The sequence below is a fragment of the Miniopterus natalensis genome, chromosome 15 (assembly GCF_054644295.1).
Source record: "Miniopterus natalensis isolate mMinNat1 chromosome 15, mMinNat1.hap1, whole genome shotgun sequence".
Classification (NCBI taxonomy): domain Eukaryota; kingdom Metazoa; phylum Chordata; class Mammalia; order Chiroptera; family Miniopteridae; genus Miniopterus; species Miniopterus natalensis.
In genome coordinates, this window is record NC_142095.1 from 49,136,235 (window position 1) to 49,158,338 (window position 22,104).

Sequence of the window (22,104 nt, forward strand, 5' to 3'; positions counted from 1 at the left end):
CTGGGCTTCACATGCTCACCCCAACTGTACGGTCGTGTGCGCTGGGGCCTGGCACTGTGACCGTCTCAGGGATCGGAAAACTGGGGGGAAGGACTTCGCGCCTTTCCCAAGACCACACAGCACCTGCCCGTGGGTGCGGGGCGAGGGCCCTGACTGCGGAGCCTTCGCTCTTAACGCGGCCGCCTTAGTGACTCGCTGCTCGAGAAACTCACGAAATAGGCTTATGACTGGGTGGGTATGTATAAAAGATTGCTGTCAATTTATTTCAAATAATAAGCTTTTAAATAAAGCTCACAATGGTCCCCCAGTCTCTTCAAAGCCATATATAAATGATGTTAATCTGGGTTCTTTCCACTTGTTAGTCACAGAGGCACCGTTCAAACTGATTTAAGCAAAACAGAAAATTTAGTGGCTTCCTACTGAAAAGTGCAGATGTCAAGTTACTGCAGTGACTCCTGGACTCGGGCTCTGGAAGGGAGCTCGGGACTCGGTCTCTTGGTCACCACCTCCTGGCTGTGGTTTTGCACGTGTCATCCTGTTCCAAGCAGGACCCCTCTGTGTGGGAGTCCCGGACACAAGTTTGAGGTACCAGCTTAGTGATCTCATGCGAAAGGGGCCTTCCTTTTCCCAAAGGAGCCGGCGTCCTCGAACTAATTCATTGGCTGGTTTTATTTGCATCTGAACCAATTGCTGAGGCAAAAGGGAAGGAAGAGGCAAAGAGGTTGGAACTAGGTCTCAGCACCAGATAAACTGAGAAAGTGAGAGAGGGTTGTTCCCCAAAAGGTAAACCCACCGATTAGCATCAGGGGTAAAAATAGGATTATTGCTGGGGAGGCCAAATAACAGATGAGAACAACACTCGTTCCAGATTAATTTTTATCTGTCCATAAAGCCTGCTTCTTGGATCTTTACCTGACAACAACCTTAGCAACATATACCAACATAAGACTGAATATCTATTCTTCCCACTGCCAAACAACTAGTTGATGCATATGTGTAGACGTTTCACACAGTGGAGCTTCTTGGTCTAAAGTACAGCTTAGGAAGGGGATCGTTTAGAGGCAACTGAGCCTCATTGCTCTGCACCACCTACTGTGCGGAGCATCACGCATTTCAGAAACGAGCCACTATCAAGATGCGTGCGTCAGGGACGTGCATACTATGGATGATTTACCTTTCCGCACAGAGGGGGATGACTCCCGAAAAGGTGCATACTCAGGTTCATAACTGAAAGGGAGTGATTCTGGTATATTTCTTTTTGTAGAAAGGGGCTCTTATGATCCAACAAAATCCTATAATACAAAGTAGTCTGCCTTTACTCAGAATTTCATGTTAAGGCATGTTGCACTGGTGATTTATTTATTTATTCATTTATTTATTTTTGAGAAAAGTTGTCATCTCAGAAAGTGAAATGAAGCGGTTTTTGAATTTGGCACATGGGCTAGAGCCAACTTAAAAACGCAAACGTAAGATTAAAAAAATATTCTTTAGACCTGTCTTCTCCCTAAATATTATCAGTTCAAAAAGATTTTCAGACTCTTTCCCCATGGCTCGTACTCAGGAAGAGGAGATTCCTCCCTTCTACACGTAGGGCAGAGAATAATATTAAATCGACAATAAATAGTAAAAGCCTTTCCTCTAGTTGCTATATTTTCCTTTTTATTTTAATGGCTGGTTTTTAGTGCTCTCCAAATTCTTCCTTGTGCATAGCAAACCTCAGAAAGCACCTCACCATGAGAGCAATTTCTACAGGTTCTCCTCTGCTCGCCCAAACAGCACCAAGGCATCCAAATGGATCTTAATAGTTTAATAAAATTGAATTTAGCTTCTTTAGACCATAACAGTTGGTGGCACTCCATTGTGAGCATATCTGGATTGTAATTAAGAAAATTCAACATTACCTCTGGCACTGAAGGGCTCCGGGAAATGCCTGATTTACATACAGCTATGCCAGTTCTGCGCCTTCCACATCTGGTGTGTGCCAAAGGATATGTGACTGTACATGCAAAGTGGAGAGACACAGGAGAGCAGAAAGCCACTCTCAGGATGGTCCACAGGCCATAGACCATCTGGATTTTTTAATTCAAATGCAAAAAATAACCAAAAAACATTATTTGGTCATTGTGAATATTTATATAAGTGGATAGAAATGGCAGTGATCTGGCCTTGGTGCAGTCCAGTGTCTGGATTCATTCATCCATTCAGTTATCCATTCAGTTAGTCCACAAATATATATATCGAGTACCTTTGGTATTACTTAGGATTGTGGTTTAAGTGGCAAGACTTCTCAACTGCAGTGGCTTGATTGATAGTAATTGGTTTTTCTGATATAAGGAGTCCAAAAGTATTGGCTATTGACATTGATTCAGTGACATAAGTGCAGCATTGCAACAATTTTCCTAACCTTTCCTTCACGACAGTCACTGACGGTGCAGTTGTCACTTAAGCGTTTGAGACAGGAAGTGGGAGGATTGAGGACAAGGCCAACAGTGACTTTGTGGAGCTGGAGCCTGGGACGGCCCCGGCTACACGTCTGATGTGTGGCAGGCTAATTAGTCCAGCAGAGCCTCAGATGGGGCTGCTCTCTGCTCAGTGTGACCTTTCATGACGGTCAGTCCAGGCTTCCGAAAAGCAGCAAGCCCCCAGCACGTCTGTTAATGTCTAACTGGCCAAGCAAAGCACATGGCCAAACCCAGATCAATACCGTTCACTCCTTGATGGGAGGGAAAGCAGAGTCACATCGCAAAGGGGTGGAGAGACAGAAAGGAAGAACTTGTGGCCATTTCTATAATCAGAAATGGAAAATTAGCATTACCTGGCATAAAGAGAAGGTAAATACTAAAAATAAAAATGAATCGGCATAAAGAAGTCACTTGCTATTACAGTAAGTTTTTCAAACCACCGCGACAACTAAGCCCCCCTTGCCTGTTCAGGACCCTCAGCCCGCAGGCTGACATACACTGCCCTAGATTTCCACGTTGTGCTGTTGAACTTTGGGGGTGCCTTGCACCCGGCTTCCAGCTTAGCTAAACTTCCAGCCTTCAACACAGGCAGGAAAGCAGGGGGCGCGTGGCTCGAGGCAGTAGAGCGTGATTCAAGTGGACACACCTGAAGCGCTGCTGCGTTCGTCTCCTTTGGTTCTCTAGCTCTGCAGATGCCACGATTGACATGAACAAAATAACTTTCAAAGGGCCACTATCATGAGTTTTCTTTTCCCATCTATGTTAGCAGTTATTCTTTTTTTTCCTTTTATATTTCAATCACACTTGACATTTAATATTTTGTGTTAGTTTCAGGTGTACAGCATCATGGTTAGACATCTGCATAATTAACAAAATCACCTCCCCAATAAGTGAGCCTACTACCCACCCGGAACCACACACAGTTATTACAATAGTATTGACTCTATTTCCTGTGCTGTACTTTACATCCTCGTTACTAGTTTGCAACTGCCAATTTCTACTTTTTTTTCTTTATCTGAGGATATGTTTTTACCTATTTTTTTATAGAGAGGAAGGGAGAGTGAGAGAGAGAGAAACATCAATGTGACAGAGAAACATAGCACCCCCCACCATCAATCGAACCCCAAACCTGGGCATGTGCCCTGACCGGGAATCAAACCTGTGGCCTCTCAGGGCACAAGACGATGTTCTAACCAACTGAACCACACTGGCCAGGGCCCAGTTTTTATTTCTTAATCCCTTCATCTTTTCTACCCAGTCCCCAATGCCCTCCAGCCTGGAACCCATCAATCTGCTCCCTGCATCTGTCTCTGTTTCATTTGTTCATTTTATTCTTTACATCTCACATATAAGTGAAGTATTTAAAAATAAGGACTTTATATTATTTCTCGTTTCTTCATGTACTTTGGAACTCCTATGTAAAAGCTCTGGCATGCTTTTATGTAGCCCATGCTGCCTGCTAAGTGGTGCTAAGCATAGGGTAGATGATCGATAAATATTTTCTGATAAATAAAGCTAAACTCTTCTAAACCATCTAGACAATTCCACAAATTCGCCATGCTAGTCATATGCCACTGTGTAGAGAAAACAAAGAAAGTGGTTGGTTGTCATTTTCCACTTCTCAGGGGGTTGGTAGGTGAAGGTATACGCCAGGAGATATTGGGCAGTGTTTGCCAAATTACAAAACTAACAAATTATCAAATTATTTTGCCATTTCAGACACATACACACAAATAAAATTAGATCCAAGCATGCTCTATGATCAGATTTTCACATTTCATCCTCACATGAAAGGAAGGTTGTGTTTTCTGAAGTTCAATTATTATCATAAACCTGAAGGCATTGAGTCTCCCCAGAGACTGCGTGAGTTTATGGCTTTAGGGCCTGTCCTTCTCTTGTTTTATCAACATCTGTGAGAAGCAGATAAAGCACTGAGAGCCACAGGCTTTCACCCAGGCCTCACCCCTCCTAAGATTTCCATGTTCTCAGTTGTAATTCAGTCGACCACCCATGACATCCTAATAAAATAAGCGAAACAAGAGTCTTGCTCAGTTCCCCAGGATCTGGCTTCTAAGACAATGGGTGAGTTCAGGGTTAGACACACTGCTCTCCGGCTTGCTAACAATTTTTATAGATCTGAAGAGCCTCAGAGGCTCACATGCCCTGATCTTTCTCCCTTGTCTAAAGTCTCCATCAGTGCCAAGAGCATCTCTCGGGGAGTCTGAACTTTCCTTTAATTTAATCCATTTAGAAAATGACTCACAATTCATTGAATAAACTAGAGAAAATTGATACTTTTTCATTAGACTGAAAAAGTCTTTTTCACTGCTGGCATCTGAAATGTGTTTTCTATTTAAATTTTATTTGTGTCAATCTTGTTTAGCAGGAGGGAGATTAAAATGAAAGGCCTTGCAATCAGTGTACAACTTTCCCCTTGCTGCCAAGATGGCAAGGACCCGTTTCACAGAGGAACCTGGTGCCAAGAGTTTTCTGGGGGTAATTTAATTTGGGATCAGTTGCAAAGTGGGATCAACCAAAGGTGATATTTTAACAAATCAATAACTATCAAAGTGATTGCTTTACATATGACAAAAGGGACGGGTACTTAACTGACATTTGATTATAGTAAATCTATAGCAATTCTAGCAAGAATTATATTATAGAATCTAATAATAACCTTAGAAAGTACTTTTTTTCAAATCAGGAAGATACTTGTATACAAACATACTCTAAAGTTGTAAGAACACAGAGCTTAGCACCAAAGACATGCAGATGTTCATGTGGCTCAAACGTTGCTTGTAACATAATTTTTTCAACCGGGCCTTCCCTTGGATTTGAAATGCAAAGCCATCTGGAGTTCTACACACACACTCAGGGCCCCTGCTCCCCAGGCTGTCACCATGGATGCAAATGCATCAGGCAGAAGCAACAACCACAGGGGGTGAATTGGGTGGGAGGAAAACAGAACTGCCCCTTCCATTCAGAAGTGGCAGGAGCCTCCGCAGGACCAACACGAAACACCATTTACTCAAAGGCACCAAGCAGGGCGTGTTTGGGTTGGTTCGTTGGTTGGTTTGGGCTTGGAGCCGCCACCAGGCTTCGCCTCCTCACTCTCTCCATCCTGAGACAGCCCTCAAAGTTCGGTTTCTTTGAGAAGAAATTATTCACAAAGAAACTGAGGTCTGATTGCTGTATTTGGTCTACTCTATAAATAGCCAAGAAGGACTATGAAGGCTGGTGGTTGGCTGGGTTCACTGGCTGGCTGAGCCACTGCTTCTGTACCCCCAAAGGAATGTGTTTTCGTACCCCCAAAGGAAAGCGAAGTCCCTGCCTCACAGACATCATTAGGAATTCAGTGTTGGTAAAGCTGTGCCAGGACCTGGGTACCTTGGTGGAAACAGCAGTTGGCACAACTTTTCTGGAGGATAATATGACAAGAGACATATGACAGGTACTAAACTCCTTTTCACCCGTTAACTAAGAAATTTCATTCCTTGGAATTGGTCCTGAGCAAATAATTAATACATTTGCAAAGAGTTATGCCCAAGGATGTTCAGACAGGCATTCTCTCTACCAGCAGACCACCAACCAGGCACACAGAGAAGACAGCTTAAGTTTCCAACAGGAGGGGATTGGTCAGATAAATTAAGATACAGTCCTGCTATGGATATTATGCAGGTGTTAAAATAATGATGCATTTAATGCATTTATAGACAAGGAAAAATGCTTATGATTCTGTGGTTAGGTTTTAAATTAGAGTACAAGATTACATACATGATATAATCTTACTTTTATGAAAAAAATTTATATTACAAATTGTGTTGATCTATGTATTTATTTAACTGTTATAAAAATAAATATTGATCACCTACCATGTGCCAGTACTTTCTAGACACATGAAAATACAAAGTTCAAACCTCATAAAGCTACGATCAAGTAGGAGGGAAAGAAAACTACCCAGGTAAACTAAAAGTGCATGAGTTCAGTAGCAGCGGTGTTATGAAGGAAGTCCAAGCAGCGCAGCAGAGGGACGCAGCAGGGTCAGGCGGTGTGGATTATTTTAGAGAAACGATCAGAAAGACCACTCCGCACAGGCGCAGCTGAATGCGGGCCGAGGCGGTGTCGGTCCCGGGAGGACACGCCCAGGCAGAGGGTGACCACGCCAGGGACAGACTGACAAGCCTCTTTATCAAACACAAAGTGACTTTGCGTTTTGGATATTCTGCTCATGTTTTATCACTTGTTAAGGAATTTAATGAGGGAATGTAGGAAAAGGAACAGGTTACTACTAGATCTTACGGTTAAAATTTGCAAATATTAAAAGGTTCCTCCTTTCCAAGGGGTGAAGGGATTGGAACAAAATGCAGAGCGGATTGAGGGTGGTGGAAAGTGTGACTGGAAAGACGGGAGGTTTCAAATAACCTGGGCCTTTGAAAGCTATGCACTAAGGTATTTACAGTTTATTCGAAGGGATGGAGTCTGTCGGAGAGTTTTAGGCAAAGGAGTGATACGAAATTATTTGCACCTCAAAAGGTCATTCTGAAGGCTGTGTCCAGAACAGTCAGAGAGGAAGCCTGAGACCAGACGCACCGGGATGGGCCGTGTGTCCCGCCTCTGTGGTTACGGTGATGCCTCCTCCCCCTGGACAGTCAGCGAGCCTTGAATTCTAGGAAAGAACGTATACTACCTCTAGAGCCAGAGGGGAAAATGTCAAGATTTCTGGGCTTGACAAAAGTAAGACCATCAAAAGGCTTATATCTCAACAAAAGAATAAATTAATATTCAAAACTTCAGGGTCACACTTAAATATTTTAAATGCAGAATGTTAAATATGAAAATATAGGGAATATGAAATAGGAGATTTACTTAATAAGCATAGTTCTTTTTTTAACCATATGTTAAAATTATGTACCTATACAAATGCAAGAAAAATATGCTGAATTTAACTCTAAAATAAAATTGTCAACTTAGTAAAAGCAAGACAAACACCCAGTGTTTGACTTATTGAGTACCGGGGATGGTAGAGTCATCGTGTACGGTGATCTCCCTTATCCACAGGGGATGCATTCCAAGGCCCCAGTGGATTCCTGGAACCACTAATAGCACCAAACTCTATATATACTATGTTTTTCCTGTACATGCATACCTATGAGAAAGTTTAATTTATAAATTAGGCACAGTAAGAGATTAACAAAAATAACTAATAACAAAATACAACAATTAAAACAACACACATTTGAGCCGTGAACAACATAGGTTTATATTGTGCAGACCCACTTATATGTGTATTTTTTCGATAAATATTGTTAATATATTTCAACCACAGTTGACTAGATAAGTGAAATGCAGGAAGCAAAACCGTGGATTAGGAGGAACTGCTGTCCTGGGCCTCTAACCCTGATGTTCAGTTTTAAAAAAAGAGTATTATTATTGGCAAGAATTCAGAGAGCATTTTTCTGAGTTACCAAAAAGTCTCTAAAAAAGCTTTCTCATCAGAGCAGGCAGTTTTTGTCAAAGAAGAAGGAATGAACTGTACCCCTGCTGATAAGACAGGTTGGAACAATCCATGGCAAGTAAAAGATTTCTTTTATGTTTTATATATTACTTCAAATTCCTGTGATGTTAACCTTTAACTTTTATGTATAAAGCAGATATATTCTTTAGTATAAAATTATTTTGTTGATTACTTAGTTGTTAAATTATTTCATCAGTGAGAACTTCTCTTAACCACCATCACCCTGACAACCAAAATCATATGCAGTTTTAGTTTCCATATAGCACACTGTGTCTTTTTGCGTACCACAATTTGTTGGTCTAAATTATCACATCATTGCATTTAGTGTGTATCTCCCATAAGAGACTGTGTTCCACTTTAGAGTAGAAACTGTCTATTTTATGCCTAGCACTGCAGTTAAGAAATAACTTTTGAATGAAAAAAAGGGAACCTTTGTTTTAAATACCTTCAAGAAAAACCACCATCAAGGAAATCATGTCGTACTTATCTCCTGGTTTTAAATAGTGTCCAGTTCACAATCCACACCCTCATCTGCACCCTCACCAACATAAAATCGCCCGTTTGAAGAGCACTGAGTAGAACTTGTAGGAGAGCAATGCCAATAATCCCATCACCAGTGGTTAGGACTTTGGAGTAAATCATAGGTAAAGGGGGGGTAAATGGTGATGGAAGGAGACTTGACTTGGGGTGGTAAACACACAATGCAATATGTAGAGGATGTATTATAGAACTGTACACCTGAAACATACATACTTTATTAACCAATGTCACCCCAATAAAGTCAATAAAAAATACTGTAAATTTTACAAAGAAATACAGTCTAATAAGTTAAAAAAAAAAAGTACATCCCAGAATTAATATAAGCTTCTATTAAAAATAAGGCATTAGCGCTCTAAAACAGTGAGATGGACGCATACATAGCTGGATAGAGAATGCATGGATAAATAATAATAATAATGGCCGTGTGTTGAGCATAGCATTTATTAGGTACTATGCTAAGTACTTTGTCTCATCTAAAATTCACTATAACCAGTTGTGATTTTTAACTCCATTCATAACTCTGGGTCCTGAGCGCAGACCTGAGGACTATCCCAGGACACTGCCAGGAAGCAGTGGGTTAACATCCAAACCCAGGTCCTTCTGTCACATACCCAAGAGCTTAGTCTGCATCGTTGCATGTGCCTCTGCTTTAAATCCTCACCTTAACTGTGGGCTCGGAGGAAGGAGGGAGTTTAGAATGACTGCAGCAACAGTAGTCAGTGCCTTTAATTTTCTGTTTGCTTTGGTGAGGATCGCAGCGCACAGGGAGCCACTGCAGGTCTTTGAAAAGGAGCACGGTAACACCTGTTCCAACGCCCTGTGCAAAGGGGAGGCTGGAGAGCTCCCAGCCCCTGCTAACGGAGTTCGGCCATTGCTTCAAATTGTGTGACAGGCTGCACAAAAATGAGCCTGACGTCGTCCTGATCGGTGTACTTAAACCCACTTCCAGAAGCATGAATGAAATGATATGTTCAACCATTTAATTCATGCTCCAACTTTCCTAAGTCATAGAAGTGAGCTGGGAGTTTGACATAATATCAGAGAACAGCGCTTTACTCTCTAACTTTGTGAAGAGCTGCCTTTTCTGCTTTGGAGTAATTTTATTCTTTAAAGTAATAAAAACAAGGCTGCTGCTGCTGCTGCTGATGGTAGCTGATGTTTATTCTGCATGTACTAATGCCAGGCGCTCTGCTAGTGCTTTGAATGCATTTTTCATGAAATCCTCACCATCCTGTGATATAGGTACTGTTTTTTTCTTTCTCTTTTTGTTTCATTTTTCATTCATTTTTAAATTGCAAACCAGTTTTGAGATTTCTACGCCATTCAAAAATGAATGCAGTGCGATCCCTGCCCGCAGGAGTTCACTGCCCGGCGAGCAGGCTGGCACATGAGCTAAGGGTGGGTCCAGTGTGGCAGGGGTTCCAGGTAACACGGTTGAGTCGCTGCCCGTCGCGTTTCCTGCGGCAACTCTGCCGTCTTCGCAACTGCAGAGCAGCGTCCAGAATCAAGGCCTGCCCCTCTGTCCGGAGGCTGTGGTGCTGGCTGACATGCCGGCTGCCTGCTTTCTTCTTCCATCCTGCACACCACGGCCAAGTTCATCTTCCCCGACCACGCCTGCAATCACGTCTTCCCTTTGCTCACCAAATATGAGTCTTTAGTGACTGACCATTCTTTTTAAAATAAAAAATAAAATAAAAGCCTAAGCTGCTTGCTGTAAAGAACTCCCACGGCCATCTTAGGGTTTCCCTTCCTGCTCTCCACGGAGAGCCTGCTCTCCTGCAAATGCAGGACTTGCCCCCGGTGAGGCCCGAGCACCGGCCCTTTCCCGCCTCCCCACCGCAGTTCCAGCCCCGGGGCCAACAGCGGAGCCGCCTGAGCTGAGCGTGAGCTGTGCGGGCAGGGCTGTGCTGTCAGTGTCCACTATTTCACAGTCTCTGCAAAGTGGGTAGAGCTTTAAGTAAAGAAGGTGCTGAATTGAGACACAAACATTATCTATTGAAATTACACTTCTTGGACCATCTAATGAGCACTTGCTGTATTACTAAGCCCACTGCTTCTTAGCACCTTGTTCTGTTCCCGCGGGAAAGTGCCTCAGAGTGAACAACGGCGAAATAGAAAGGACGCGTGCCCTATTTAAGATTCATCCTGAAAGACAGGCCGGTCCTGTACTGTCTCTTTTTTCTCTACAGCAATGTGGGCTGGTGCAAGGGTGAAATCAAGACTCCTGATTAAAGTGGCTTGAGTGATTCTCAGACTCTCTCAAGGAAAGGCGAGCACTCTTTAAAAAGTTGAAGATCAGCTCTTTTCCTGAACGTGGCACAGCCACGGAGCGAGCCCCAGAGCCCGGGGTTAAAGGGACCTGTAAGACCCTCTTGTAATCACCACAGATAAGAGAGCATTGGTTTCCCAGCTGATGTTTCTTAAACTCAGTTCTTCTTGAGGGAAGTTTTCACAGAATTATACATCTACCTTAGAAATTTCTCATAGCTTCAAAATTTGTTCACTAATGGGAATTTCATTAAAATGCTGTAACTAATGAAATCAAGCCATGTGTAAGTCAGATTAGGAAGAACAAAGTGTAATATAAACCGCCTTCTTGACCAAATTATTGTTGATTTTACAAGAAACCAAATGTATTAATTTTTCCGCAAGTGTGTTGACACTAAATTTATTTTCTATAGTAATATAGCAGAGAGATTTCACCTATTCACTCAGCAGTCAATAAATGCTTAGCTACAGTTCTATGAACCCTGAACACAAAGCTTAAATGAGGAGCCCTATGATGATGAAAACTGTGGGCTTTGTGGTTAAGCACACCTGGGTTCCAGCGTAATTCTTGCACTACCTACCTGTAAGCTAGGAAGCTTGGGTTTCAGTTTGTTCATCTATAAAATGGTTTCCTTACAATTCCCACTTTATGAGGTTGCTATGAAGGCTAATATAATACTTTTAAAGTACCTAACACAGAAACATAAAAAAGCACACAAAAAGTTTATCATTTGTGTTATTGCACTGGCCATTATAATTCCAGACACCTAAGACTTTTTAATATTAAATTTGCTTATATAGTCATAAGAAAAATATTACAAAAATAGTTAAATAGCATTAATATTAGCTCCTTTTATTAATCAGAAAGTTTTAGGTAGCTTTCAGTTTGGGAGAAAAGGAGGCCCTTTTTTATATTTTATTATTTTATTATTTTTATTTTATATTTTAATTGTATTTATTTTATTATTTTGTATATTTATTATTTTTATTTTACATTTTTTATTTTATTTTATTTATTATTTTTATTTTATTTTTTAATTTAATTTTTTTATTTTTTATTTTTTAAATTTAATTTAATGTCATTTTATTTTATGTTTTATTCTATTATTTTATTTTTATTTTATTATTTTGTATTTTATTTATTTTATATTTTTTATTTTATTTTATTCTATTCTATTATTATGCTTGCCCTCCCCCAGGGTATTCTTCCCCGTGTGCATGCCCGTGTCCGAAAGGGAACCGAGAGCGCCCGGGCCGCGAAGCCACGCGGGGGGGGGGGGGTCCGCACCTGGCCACGAAGCCACGCGGGGGGGGGGTCCGCGCCCGGCCACGAAGCCCCGCGGGAGGGGGGGTTGTCCGCGCCCGGCCACGAAGCCCCGCGGGAGGGGGGGGGTGTCCGCGCCCGGCCCCGGCTCCCCGGCGCCGCCTTCACCTCTGCTCTGGGCGCCAACGGGTGACCTCGGTGTCCTGTGGCTGTGAGGACGGCGCACCGTGGTGGACAGGCCTTGGCGACGCCGGGGGTTGAGCGGTGACCAAAGGACCGGACCCCAGTCCAGCGCGCCGGCCCCTCGGGCGGCGTGGCCGCGAAACGCTGGCCGCCGTGGGGGTGGTGAAGGGGCAGTGAGGAGGCCCCGGACCGAGCAGAGCCCGACGGGCTGCAGGCGTGACCGGCCGGGAGGGCTTCCCTCGGGCACCTGGAGAGACGGGAGCTGCTGGATTCCCGCCGGGAGAACCTGATCACTGGTCCTAGGGAGCGGCGGGCGGCACCCCTCAACTCCCCGCCCGCTGCCTCCTGAGGCCAGCCCGGAGGCCACCCTGGGGCCTGGGCTCTTTGATCAGGGGTCAGCTTTCCAAAGCTTCACCCACATCAAGTCAAACATATTCAAACATATTCAAACCACGGCCTGTATCAAATGTACTCTGACTGTGAACAAATATTTTCATTCATTATTACCCTTTTTTTTTTATTTTGCAAGTTTTCTTTTGTACTTTAAGTCAATTCCTTTTTTTCCCTTTTGATAGGCCTTCAAAGTCTCAAAGGTCTAGGCCGGGGGAATATACCCTAGTGCTGGGTGGATAAACCGGTCTTTCTGAAAAGAAGAGCTCATTCATTCTGAACAGCATTTAGTAATTTTCCCCTACACTGGAAAGAAACAGTACATGATTTTGCTTTACAAAAAATAACAAAATAAAAATTTATCCAAAAAGTGAGTCTTTCCAGTCTGCATGACTTCATGGTACAGGGGGATTTCTGACAAAGCATTGCCTGGTGAAACCAGACAATTCCATGTCGCTGTAAGACATAAATTAAGATGTGTTCTTCTAAAGAGTTTTCTTAGCCAGTCATGGGAGGTGACAGGCCAGCTCATTTCCTGGTCTGCGGAGGGGACGCAGCAGGGCAGTCGTTTGAGTGAATCACACGTGTTTCCTGTCTTTCCCAGCCTCCATCGTGATTGGGAAGTGGTGGTGTGAGATGGAGCCTTGCCTTGAGGGGGAAGAGTGCAAGACCCTCCCCGACAATTCTGGATGGATGTGCGCTACCGGCAATAAAATTAAGACCACAAGAGTAAGTTCATTTATTCCACGTGTCTCGTGCATGTCACTAACTGTACTGTTTTCCTTTGTGTTGTGCAAACATCACTCAGAAGACCTTCTGCAGGAAAGAAAAAGCTTTTTCCCCATCAGAGACCAGCCTTAGCCATTCTGATCAGTGTCCACCAACAAGAAGCCAGCGACTGAACTTTTAACTTTCCTATATGGAGCAGCTCAGTGTTTCTGATCCTGGCTCACGAATAAAGTTGGGTTGCAGTGAGGCAATTATTTGGATAATTCACCCAACATCTTGGTGCTCAGAATAGATAATGTTTAATCTGAGGATGTTTAATTTGTCCACATGGTTTGTTGAAAATGTCTGCATTTAAGTACAGATTCTTTAAAGGAATTCTTTGATGATATTATAGGGAAATGAAAGGTTTTTGTGATGTGAATAATAATTTCTTGATTTCTCTGGTTAAAGCAGAAGTTGCCTTCAAAATATATAACAACCTGTATTGTGGGGCTGCCCAGCCCGGCAGAATTGGTGTCATGATGCTGGAGTGGAATGAGAAGGCCCCACTGGGCAGCCGTCGACCTGCTCTGTCCTGGGGGCCCTAGAGGGCTCAGGGTAGGGTGGAGTGCTCATGACACTTAGGCAGCATCTGTTCACTTACTAGTACAATAGTGTGTTCCTCTTTGAATAACCCATGTGGTTATATAGATTTGTACCATGTGAATATCAGCCTTGTTAGATGCATATATATTTTGTGTATTGGATGTTTTTTAAAGAAAGCTCCAGCAATTATAAATCCCAATATGTTGACCTTGTAATCTTCCAAAAGGGTGACTCCAATTTTTAAAATCATATCTGATTCCAAAGGATGAGCCTTAACCTGATCTTTCTTCTCAGCATTATCTTTTCAAAAAATAAATTGGTTCTTGTACCTTTGTGATACAGGAAACAAAAGTAATGCTACATGAGACCATATTAAACACTTATGTTTTTCATATATGAAATAGGTGATGTTGTGCATGTTCAAATTTAGTTGCCTGTATTGATCACATTGGCTAATAAATGGCCATACCTCCCTGGCTTGCAGCCAGGAGAGATTTCTGAACCATCCTAGCTTGTTAACATTTTTGAGCTCCCCAAAAGTCCAGTTTAGATTACTGTATTTCATTTTAATGAAAGGCCTACCCAAGAAACACCTGCAGAAATAAATCTGGTTCATGTAAATTATTTGCGGAAACCATTTTAATTACCTAGTGGAGTGTAGGTTTCAGGGTTTCCTTTGGTTACATTTTGCCTGAAAATGATTTTATCAAATAGTTTTAAGATACTCTGAATTATGGCCAGTGTAATTCCAGAATTATGACTGGAATCTGATCACCATTATTTTAAACATGTTGCTGATACACAGGGGTGGGAAAAAGTAGGTTTACAGTTGTGAGTACACAAAACACAGAGTTTATTCTTGTATTATTACTTATTAATTATTGTATTAATTATTTTTATTACAAATGTAAGCCTACTTTTGCCCACCCTGTATTTTCTGCCACATCTCTATTCCCTATTCCAAATGATAACAGATCACTGAAGGTAAGCCTGGCTCTCATGATGCCTCGGGACTTGTAACTCAGTAAAAAGCAATAATGCAACCAAGTTATTCCAGAAGTTAACTACGTGAAATTCCGAGAGTACCAAGTAGGAGACGCTCTGGAAGCTAGAACATAAACCACAAACAACACACAGAAATTGTTGATGCCACCTCCTAGTGCCCTCCGTGGCTTCCTCTCAGTCAGCCTCTGCAGAGTACGTTTTAAAAGCATCGCGCATGTTGTAAACACGTCGCAGACTCTTCCCGGCGTCGCGGGAGTGCGGTGCGGAATCTGGTCGTGGGAACAGAGGCTGGAGCCCCGCGTCTGCTACCGCCCCAGGCGGGCTCCGCGCAACCCGGAGAGCTGAGTGCAGGAGAGAAAGGGCCGCCCTTGCCTCGCCGAGGGTGTGAAAGCAGAGACGCAGCTGCTCTGACCTGAACCCACGTCCAGTGAGGAAATGAGACGCTGCTCTCCAGCCTTGTGAGTGGCACACAGGCAGCTGAGAATTCTCAGGTCTGTCTGGAGACAAGGAAAAGGGAGACACTAGGAAAAGTGCACTTTTGAAACCTTGAGAGGACTCAGACATTCCTACTGACTTACAGCTTCTCCCGCTTCCTTTCCAAGAAACTCACCGTGAAATACACACCCTTAAACACAAAGGCGGCAAGTAAGCCCAGGCGATGACACAGGGCCTTTCCACTCTGCATAAATGACGTGCCAACAGCAGTCTTTAGGTGCTCTGAAAACAGGCTTTGAATCAATTTCCCTAGTGTACCCCATGTACTTTTCCCCCTAGAGGATGAGATGTCCACACACTTCAAATACTGACTCTAGCAGTTTAACTTTCGAAAGAGTTTAATTCACAGGTGAACCTTAATTTGAATCACATGTTTTCATTTTTCTGTTCTTAACTAAAAGGTCTTCTTTAGGATTAAAAAAAAAAAATTTCAAATTCTTCTCAAAGTGAAGGAGAGAATAAAGAAAAATCACCATTTTTGTTCTTACATGTAAGACTGATTCAAAGAGAGTGCTCTTGGGGGGGGGCGGGAATGAAGAAACATACCCAGATTGTTAATTACAACTGAGAGTTTCCTTTATGTTATTTTAAAAAGTGACTCCAATGTAAAGATATGCTTGAGAAAGATTCCTGGTACATCATTGCTTTTCCCTATATAGTTTTTTGCCAAAGTCTTCCTACTGGAAGGATTACTTCCCAAATAAGCATCCTAAGCCAAAATTCTCAGCAGTCTTTGAAATGTAGGTAGAAGATGCTTCGACATGTAATCTAATTTGTAGTTTATGCTGTTTCTTTTTTTAAAAGGGTAGAGAGTAAAAAATCATTGTTTCATTTAAACCCCAGACCCCCCAGATTGAGCAGTAGGCAGGGTAACAGGCCACAGTCTAAAGGAAAACTGTGGGGAAATTGCATCTGGGTGACAGTGTAGCACAGAAGGAAGGTAAGTAGAATGAAGCAAAGGCTTTCCTGTCAGGAGACTAAAAGAACAAATCTTAAGGAGAGAGGAAGCTTCTGGAAGAAATGGCGCCGATAGAGGGCCTCCAGCAGAATAAAGCTGGTGGAGACAGACACCCCCCTGAAGAGTCTCATGGTTAAGTTTTAACCTGTCCCTGCTCGATCTTTGCTTCAATTGTTTTATTAAAATTGCATTGTTGGAAGTTTACAGCAAGATCACCTGAGTTAAATATTAACTAGAGACTTTTTTCCTATGTTTTAGATATTTACTGGCTTATTTCTTTTCTTTAAACTCATATATCAAAAACACAGGTTTGAAAGTCGGAAAGGCAATAGCTCATGCATACAGGACAGATCCATGCACTGTGTACAGGAACAGTGGCTTAATTTAGTAAGACAGGCCTCTACATAGAGGAAATGAGCTGTTTGACGTGCTGTAGTAATTCATAGGTAAAAAGTGAACTGGTTGGGTGGGGATAGAAAGAGGAAGGAAAGGAAATGAGGAGACCATCAGTCACTTGAGAAGAAAAATAAGCAGATTAAAAACCAGAGCTTAATCTGGTGTAATACCTGGGGAAGTGTCCTGCACCTTCAGGCTTCCTGCAACCCAGTGTCTTTCAGACACTGAGAAAATCAAGTTAGTGCGTGATGCAGAAACAAATGTCATCCCCGAAAAGGGCAAGTGAACAGAACTCAGACTGCACACCTAACCACAGTCGCCATCTGGTCAAGCGCCTGTTTTATGTGATCAGCCCAACACAAATCCAGCCCTCCTCCCGGTGGCGACTCCGACTTGGCACATCTCCGTGATGTTTCTATGCTACTCACAGGCGGAGCAGTAGCTTTGGCAGAGCTCAGCCTCCTCGCTCAGAATGCCGCCAGGCCTGAGGTGCTCCGAGAGCTGTTGCAATCCCGATCTCCATTTCGTTTAGCTAGAAATGTCTTTAAAATTGGGGGGGGCTTGGCAGAGAAAGTGGCAGGGGAGAGAGAGGTGTGCTTGGAGGTTGCAGAAAGGAAGAATGAACCAACTTATCCCAGCACAATATCATGATTGCCCCGGGTCCAAGTGAACTCCTTCATTTCTTTAGCCAGTAAATATATTTAAGCCTCCACTCTCTAAAGTTAGTGCATAAAGGTCTGGAGGATGTGACGGTGGACATGACAGAGCCCGGGTTCCATGGAGGGTAGGGCCCAAGGTTGGGTGGCGGGTAAGGGTGCTGGATTGGTAGAAAAGAAAAGAAAGGCAGTTTTTGTGAATGTTACTTTCTCCCTCCTTTGGTAAAGAAGAAGACAGTGAAAGCCGAAGGTGATAAATGCCCCTGGAACATAGGAAACCTAGGTTTGGAAGGTTCTGTTATTTGTACAGAGAGGGTAAAAATTAAACACGTGAAGGTTTCTCATAGATCCTACTTTTAAATGCAGACTTTCATCACTGTTCCTACCTAACCCCAAATCTTCAAGGATTCTCCCAAATATGCTCCCTGCACTCAGACACTCAGTTTCTAAGATTATAAAGAGTTAGGAGATGATGAAGAAAAATGCCTTATGTCCTAGAACCTTGGCAAAGACCTCGCCTGTGCCACCCCTCTGCATCTTACAACAGGCCAATGGGACATGGAGCGGGAATCACTTCCTCAGTTCCCATTCTCATCAGGCACAAGACTGACTGCACAGTGTGCAGAGTCCAGTCCAAAATGGAAACCTGGGGCCCCTTTTCAAAAATTACTGATGATTTCCAGATGGCAGCAGGAGGTCGTTAAACCAACTGCAGTGCCCTTTTCAGCACAGGGCTCCGTGCAGCTGCGTAGGCCTCGTGCCCGTGAAGCCAGCGCCAGGTAGGCCTGGCCCCTAGAGCCTGTCTCCTCAGCTGTGGCAAAGTTAATTTAATCAATTGATTTTTTCAGTGTGGAGGTCTGTCAATGTACTTTGATCACCATTTGAGAGCTACTGCTCTAGACGCTAACACTTTTTCTTCAGGTCACTTGAAAGAATCAACATCCTAAAAATTCAAGATGTTCCCAGTTTTCTGCCTGATCCCCTTTCTTTGTAGCTTCATTTTGTTCTCTCCCTGAAATTTCTTTCTTTCTTTGGTTTCAGATTCACCCAAGAACCTAACAGAAGCATTTGTTATAGTAAAAAGGAAAAGCAACTCTGCGGAAAGTACATTTTGAGAATTTAAACCATCTAGCCCATTACAAGCCAAATGGACTTCTTATCGCACTTTGGCCGGTGACGGACGGTGACGCGCTGCGGCTGCGGTCAGGAGGTCCCCCGGGTGGCAGCGCCGGGCCTGGCCGGCCCCGCCGGGGCTTCGGCAGCGAGGGCGTCCTCAGTGGAAGCCTTGGAGAGCGCGAAGAACGCGCACCTGTCCTCTAGCGTGCATCTGTAGCTACTTTGTACCATTTGAAATATATGTACATATAATATTTTGAAATATTATATATTCTCCTCAAGAAGTGAGCAGCGCCGCAGTCCGAGGCGGCCGGTGCAGCCCTTTGGCTTCGGGATGCTCTGCTCTGCTGCCTTTTGCTGTCATTTCTTCCCGCGGGCGAGGCGCCGGGGCTGCGTCGCCCTGAGCCCAGAGCCCCGCTTCCCGCCGCCTGCGCTGCGCAGCGGCAGCATGTGAGCTTGGCTACCCCGCGCCCCCGCCGCGACCGTGATGACCGCCTCCCCCGTTCCGACGGGCCTCAGGGCCGGCTCGGCAGAGCTGCGGCAGGGCGCGGGTCCCGCATCCACAAGCCCTGTAAATACAGCGCCCCGAGGCTTTGCACAGCGGTCCTAGGCGCAGAAGCGCCCTCCGGTTAAGTCCAGAGCCGGGCATCGTGAAGCCCATGGTGCTGTGGCAACAAGTCTCCTCGTGGCGCCTCTTCCTAAGTTTGATTCGCGTTTTCTAAGAGTGTTCAGATCTCACCCGGTGAGAGAGGAAGACCATTAAAGCAGCCGGGTTTCAGAACAATCTGAGTGGCCAGGTGTTGGACAGCCTATTAAAGTGGTAAACAACTTCTTTCTAAACCTGCTTGTCCTCTTTATTTGCCGTTACCCTGAATCCATTTCAGCCAGATCCAGAGAACACCCCGCTTAGAGCCTCGTAGTCAGAATGTTCTCCGTGAAACCGTCGCTGCCATAACAGCCGCGCTTTCCAGCCCTAACGCTGGGAAAACCAGAAACCCGTGATGATAACTGCAGTGTCCTCAGCCCCAAGAGGAAGTGCCAAATGCCATGTTGGGGCTTTAAAGGGACCACTGGGTGATGCGTGTGGGGCTCGCCTCCCAAAAAGCAGTTACTGCCCATCTTCTCATTTCGAGAGTTACTCAGCTGAGGCTTATCTGAAGGAAATACCTACTTAAGTTCTAGTTTACTGGGCATAGCATAATAGTTCCATGTGCCCCTGTTCCTTCCCATATTGCAAGGATGTCTGTTTTCTCTCCAAAGCCCTTATCTGGAACGCATGTTGTAGGGCCTCTTATTACATCAGCAGCACAGTGGGTCCTCTAGTCTGGACATTTTAATGTTAAACCTCAGGTAAAATCCAGAAGCCCCTTCATCTCTTCCATATGGCATGAGGTCTGATTAAATGTGCAAACACTCCAACTAGGTAGATTGATTCTACACCTTGAACGCTGACAAAATCACCCAGAAATGGACATGGAATCCTCACTGCAAAATTTAGGCTTTCAAAATACTTTCACAAATACTTGTCAGAAAGCATAAAATTGATACCAGAAAATAAAAATTACTTGAATTTATGTACCACATAATATATTAGAAATTGACTTTCATCTGTACACTTTGGAGTAAAAATTTAAATTAAAAACTTAAAGAATTATCTAGAGCAGTATATCCCAAAATATTTCATAATCAAATATACTTGGGGGAAAATTAAAAACAAAATAGAAATATTTACTGAGGGAATTTTTAGAGCCTTTAATACATGAAAAGACACCGGGTGTCTTCAAGAAAGACTAGAACGGGAGCCAAGTACACATCTCCCAGAATCCAGGCATGTTGGGTGGTCACTTGACACATGGAGAGCTCATTTTCTGCCTGATGAGAAGCTACAAGAAATTATTTCTGTGTGAGGATATATTAACTGTATTATTATATCTTTACTTTTTTAAGAGAACTATAAACGTGAATTTTTACATAAAATCTCTTAACATTCTCAAATAAGATTAACTAAAATGAGATTATTTCTGTTTAAAAAAACTCTGCAAACATTATTATTGCCCCAAATTCCCTGATCACATGGCCTTTCCTAGGAGATTAGCGTCTCCTAGCCTTTTAGAAGTGTGGGTCCTGAATGAAAGGCCAATGAGGAAAAGAAAGGGTGTCCTCTTCCTGGGGCCTCACACATGCAGATCATTCTCACAATTTACAGTCTGGAGTTCCCAGCGTTTCCTAGTCTGCAGTCAGAGCCTGTAAATCAATGAATGAGCTGGTCTAGAAATCCAGGTCTGTTAGCTCATTTCCTCTCGGTCACTGCACGCAGCAGGCCCCTCTGAAAGACCTGCAAGAAGAGAGAGGCAGAAAAAGGACCACATCAGAATCAAGCAACCAGCCAGTAAACCAGTTCAAATATTTGTAAATGTCATCAAATTCAATTTAGACTTCTCCAACTCCCTTACACAAATGTGTGAACCATCAACTTGTGTTTAAATTTAACTTGCGCCAGTTTGGGAAATTCAGTAGCTACCATCTGCCTATTGAATCTGAACATTTATGGTTTTAAAACTATGTATTTCTGGTAATAAAGAACTCAGTGTGGTATGACTCATGTTGATTTTGAGCTTGTGCATCAAGTGCTATGAATAATGTTATAACAAAATTAGAGCAAATGCAAAGGGTTTCATCCAGAGACATCTCTTGGGAGAAAGGGAAATATGGTTTATTTCATAGGACAGAAAATTTCAAGTCCGACAAAGCTTGTTTTTTTACTTTTTTGTGTGATTAGATTTATGTATTAATGGGCTTGGCAAGCACGTTGAGAAGTTTTACTGCTTAGCTTTTTCCACGATGAAGTGATGAATGTTTTCACCGATACACAATTCAACATCTTTTTCTGATCGAATCCAGTGTAACTTTCACAAAGTAATATAGTGATTTTATAGTGCAGTATATTATGCCGCCTTGTCATTGTCACTGCTGCAATAAGTTATGAGGCTATAAAAACTGCTTCTGTGAGGAGATCCGCACACGCCTCACCTTCATGGCATATGTACCCCTTTCCGGAAGGTTAAATATCATGTAAAACACGAGCTTCTCTTTTAATTAAGCTTTACGGCCCCATTTTAAGACCTGTTAGGGCCTGATTGGCAAAGAAGGTATCATGTCCCCTTTTGTGAGCTGTCTACCTTCTAAATAAAGGATTTAGCGTCCAGCAATTTCTAAAGCTCAAGCCATATCCATCTAGTTTATAAATATCAGAAAGCAGGATAGGAGGCTCTGCTGAGGAACATGGACAAGGGACTAGAATGCTGGGATCCAAGCGCACAACACAAAGTGATGGAGGGAACCATGCTCGCTCTTCAAAGAAAAAGAGGACGCCGCTGGCTACGCGCACACGCTCACCAGGCCCCCTGCTAGCAAGGAGCCAGGGTTTAGGCCCGACAGGCCAGGCCTTCTTCCTCTGAGATCTCAGGGGCGTGCATGGGACGCTGGCGCATGGTCACATCATTGGCCCACCAGTGGCTCTCATTTATTTTATTTGTTTAGGT

The 22,104-nt window shown here is 43.3% G+C and overlaps 1 protein-coding gene across 2 annotated transcripts in view; it reads left to right on the forward strand.

Moving 5' to 3' along the window:
- TAFA1 (TAFA chemokine like family member 1) overlaps window positions 1-18,505 on the forward strand; it is a 468,377-nt gene extending 449,872 nt beyond the window's left edge. For both annotated transcript variants that reach the window (XM_016204201.2, XM_087824673.1), the window contains exons 3-4: window positions 13,227-13,351; window positions 18,488-18,505. In XM_016204201.2, coding sequence (XP_016059687.1) covers window positions 13,227-13,351; window positions 18,488-18,505 — 143 coding nt within the window. The remainder of the gene's footprint in view (window positions 1-13,226; window positions 13,352-18,487) is intronic.
- The last annotated feature ends 3,599 nt before the right edge of the window (window positions 18,506-22,104 follow it).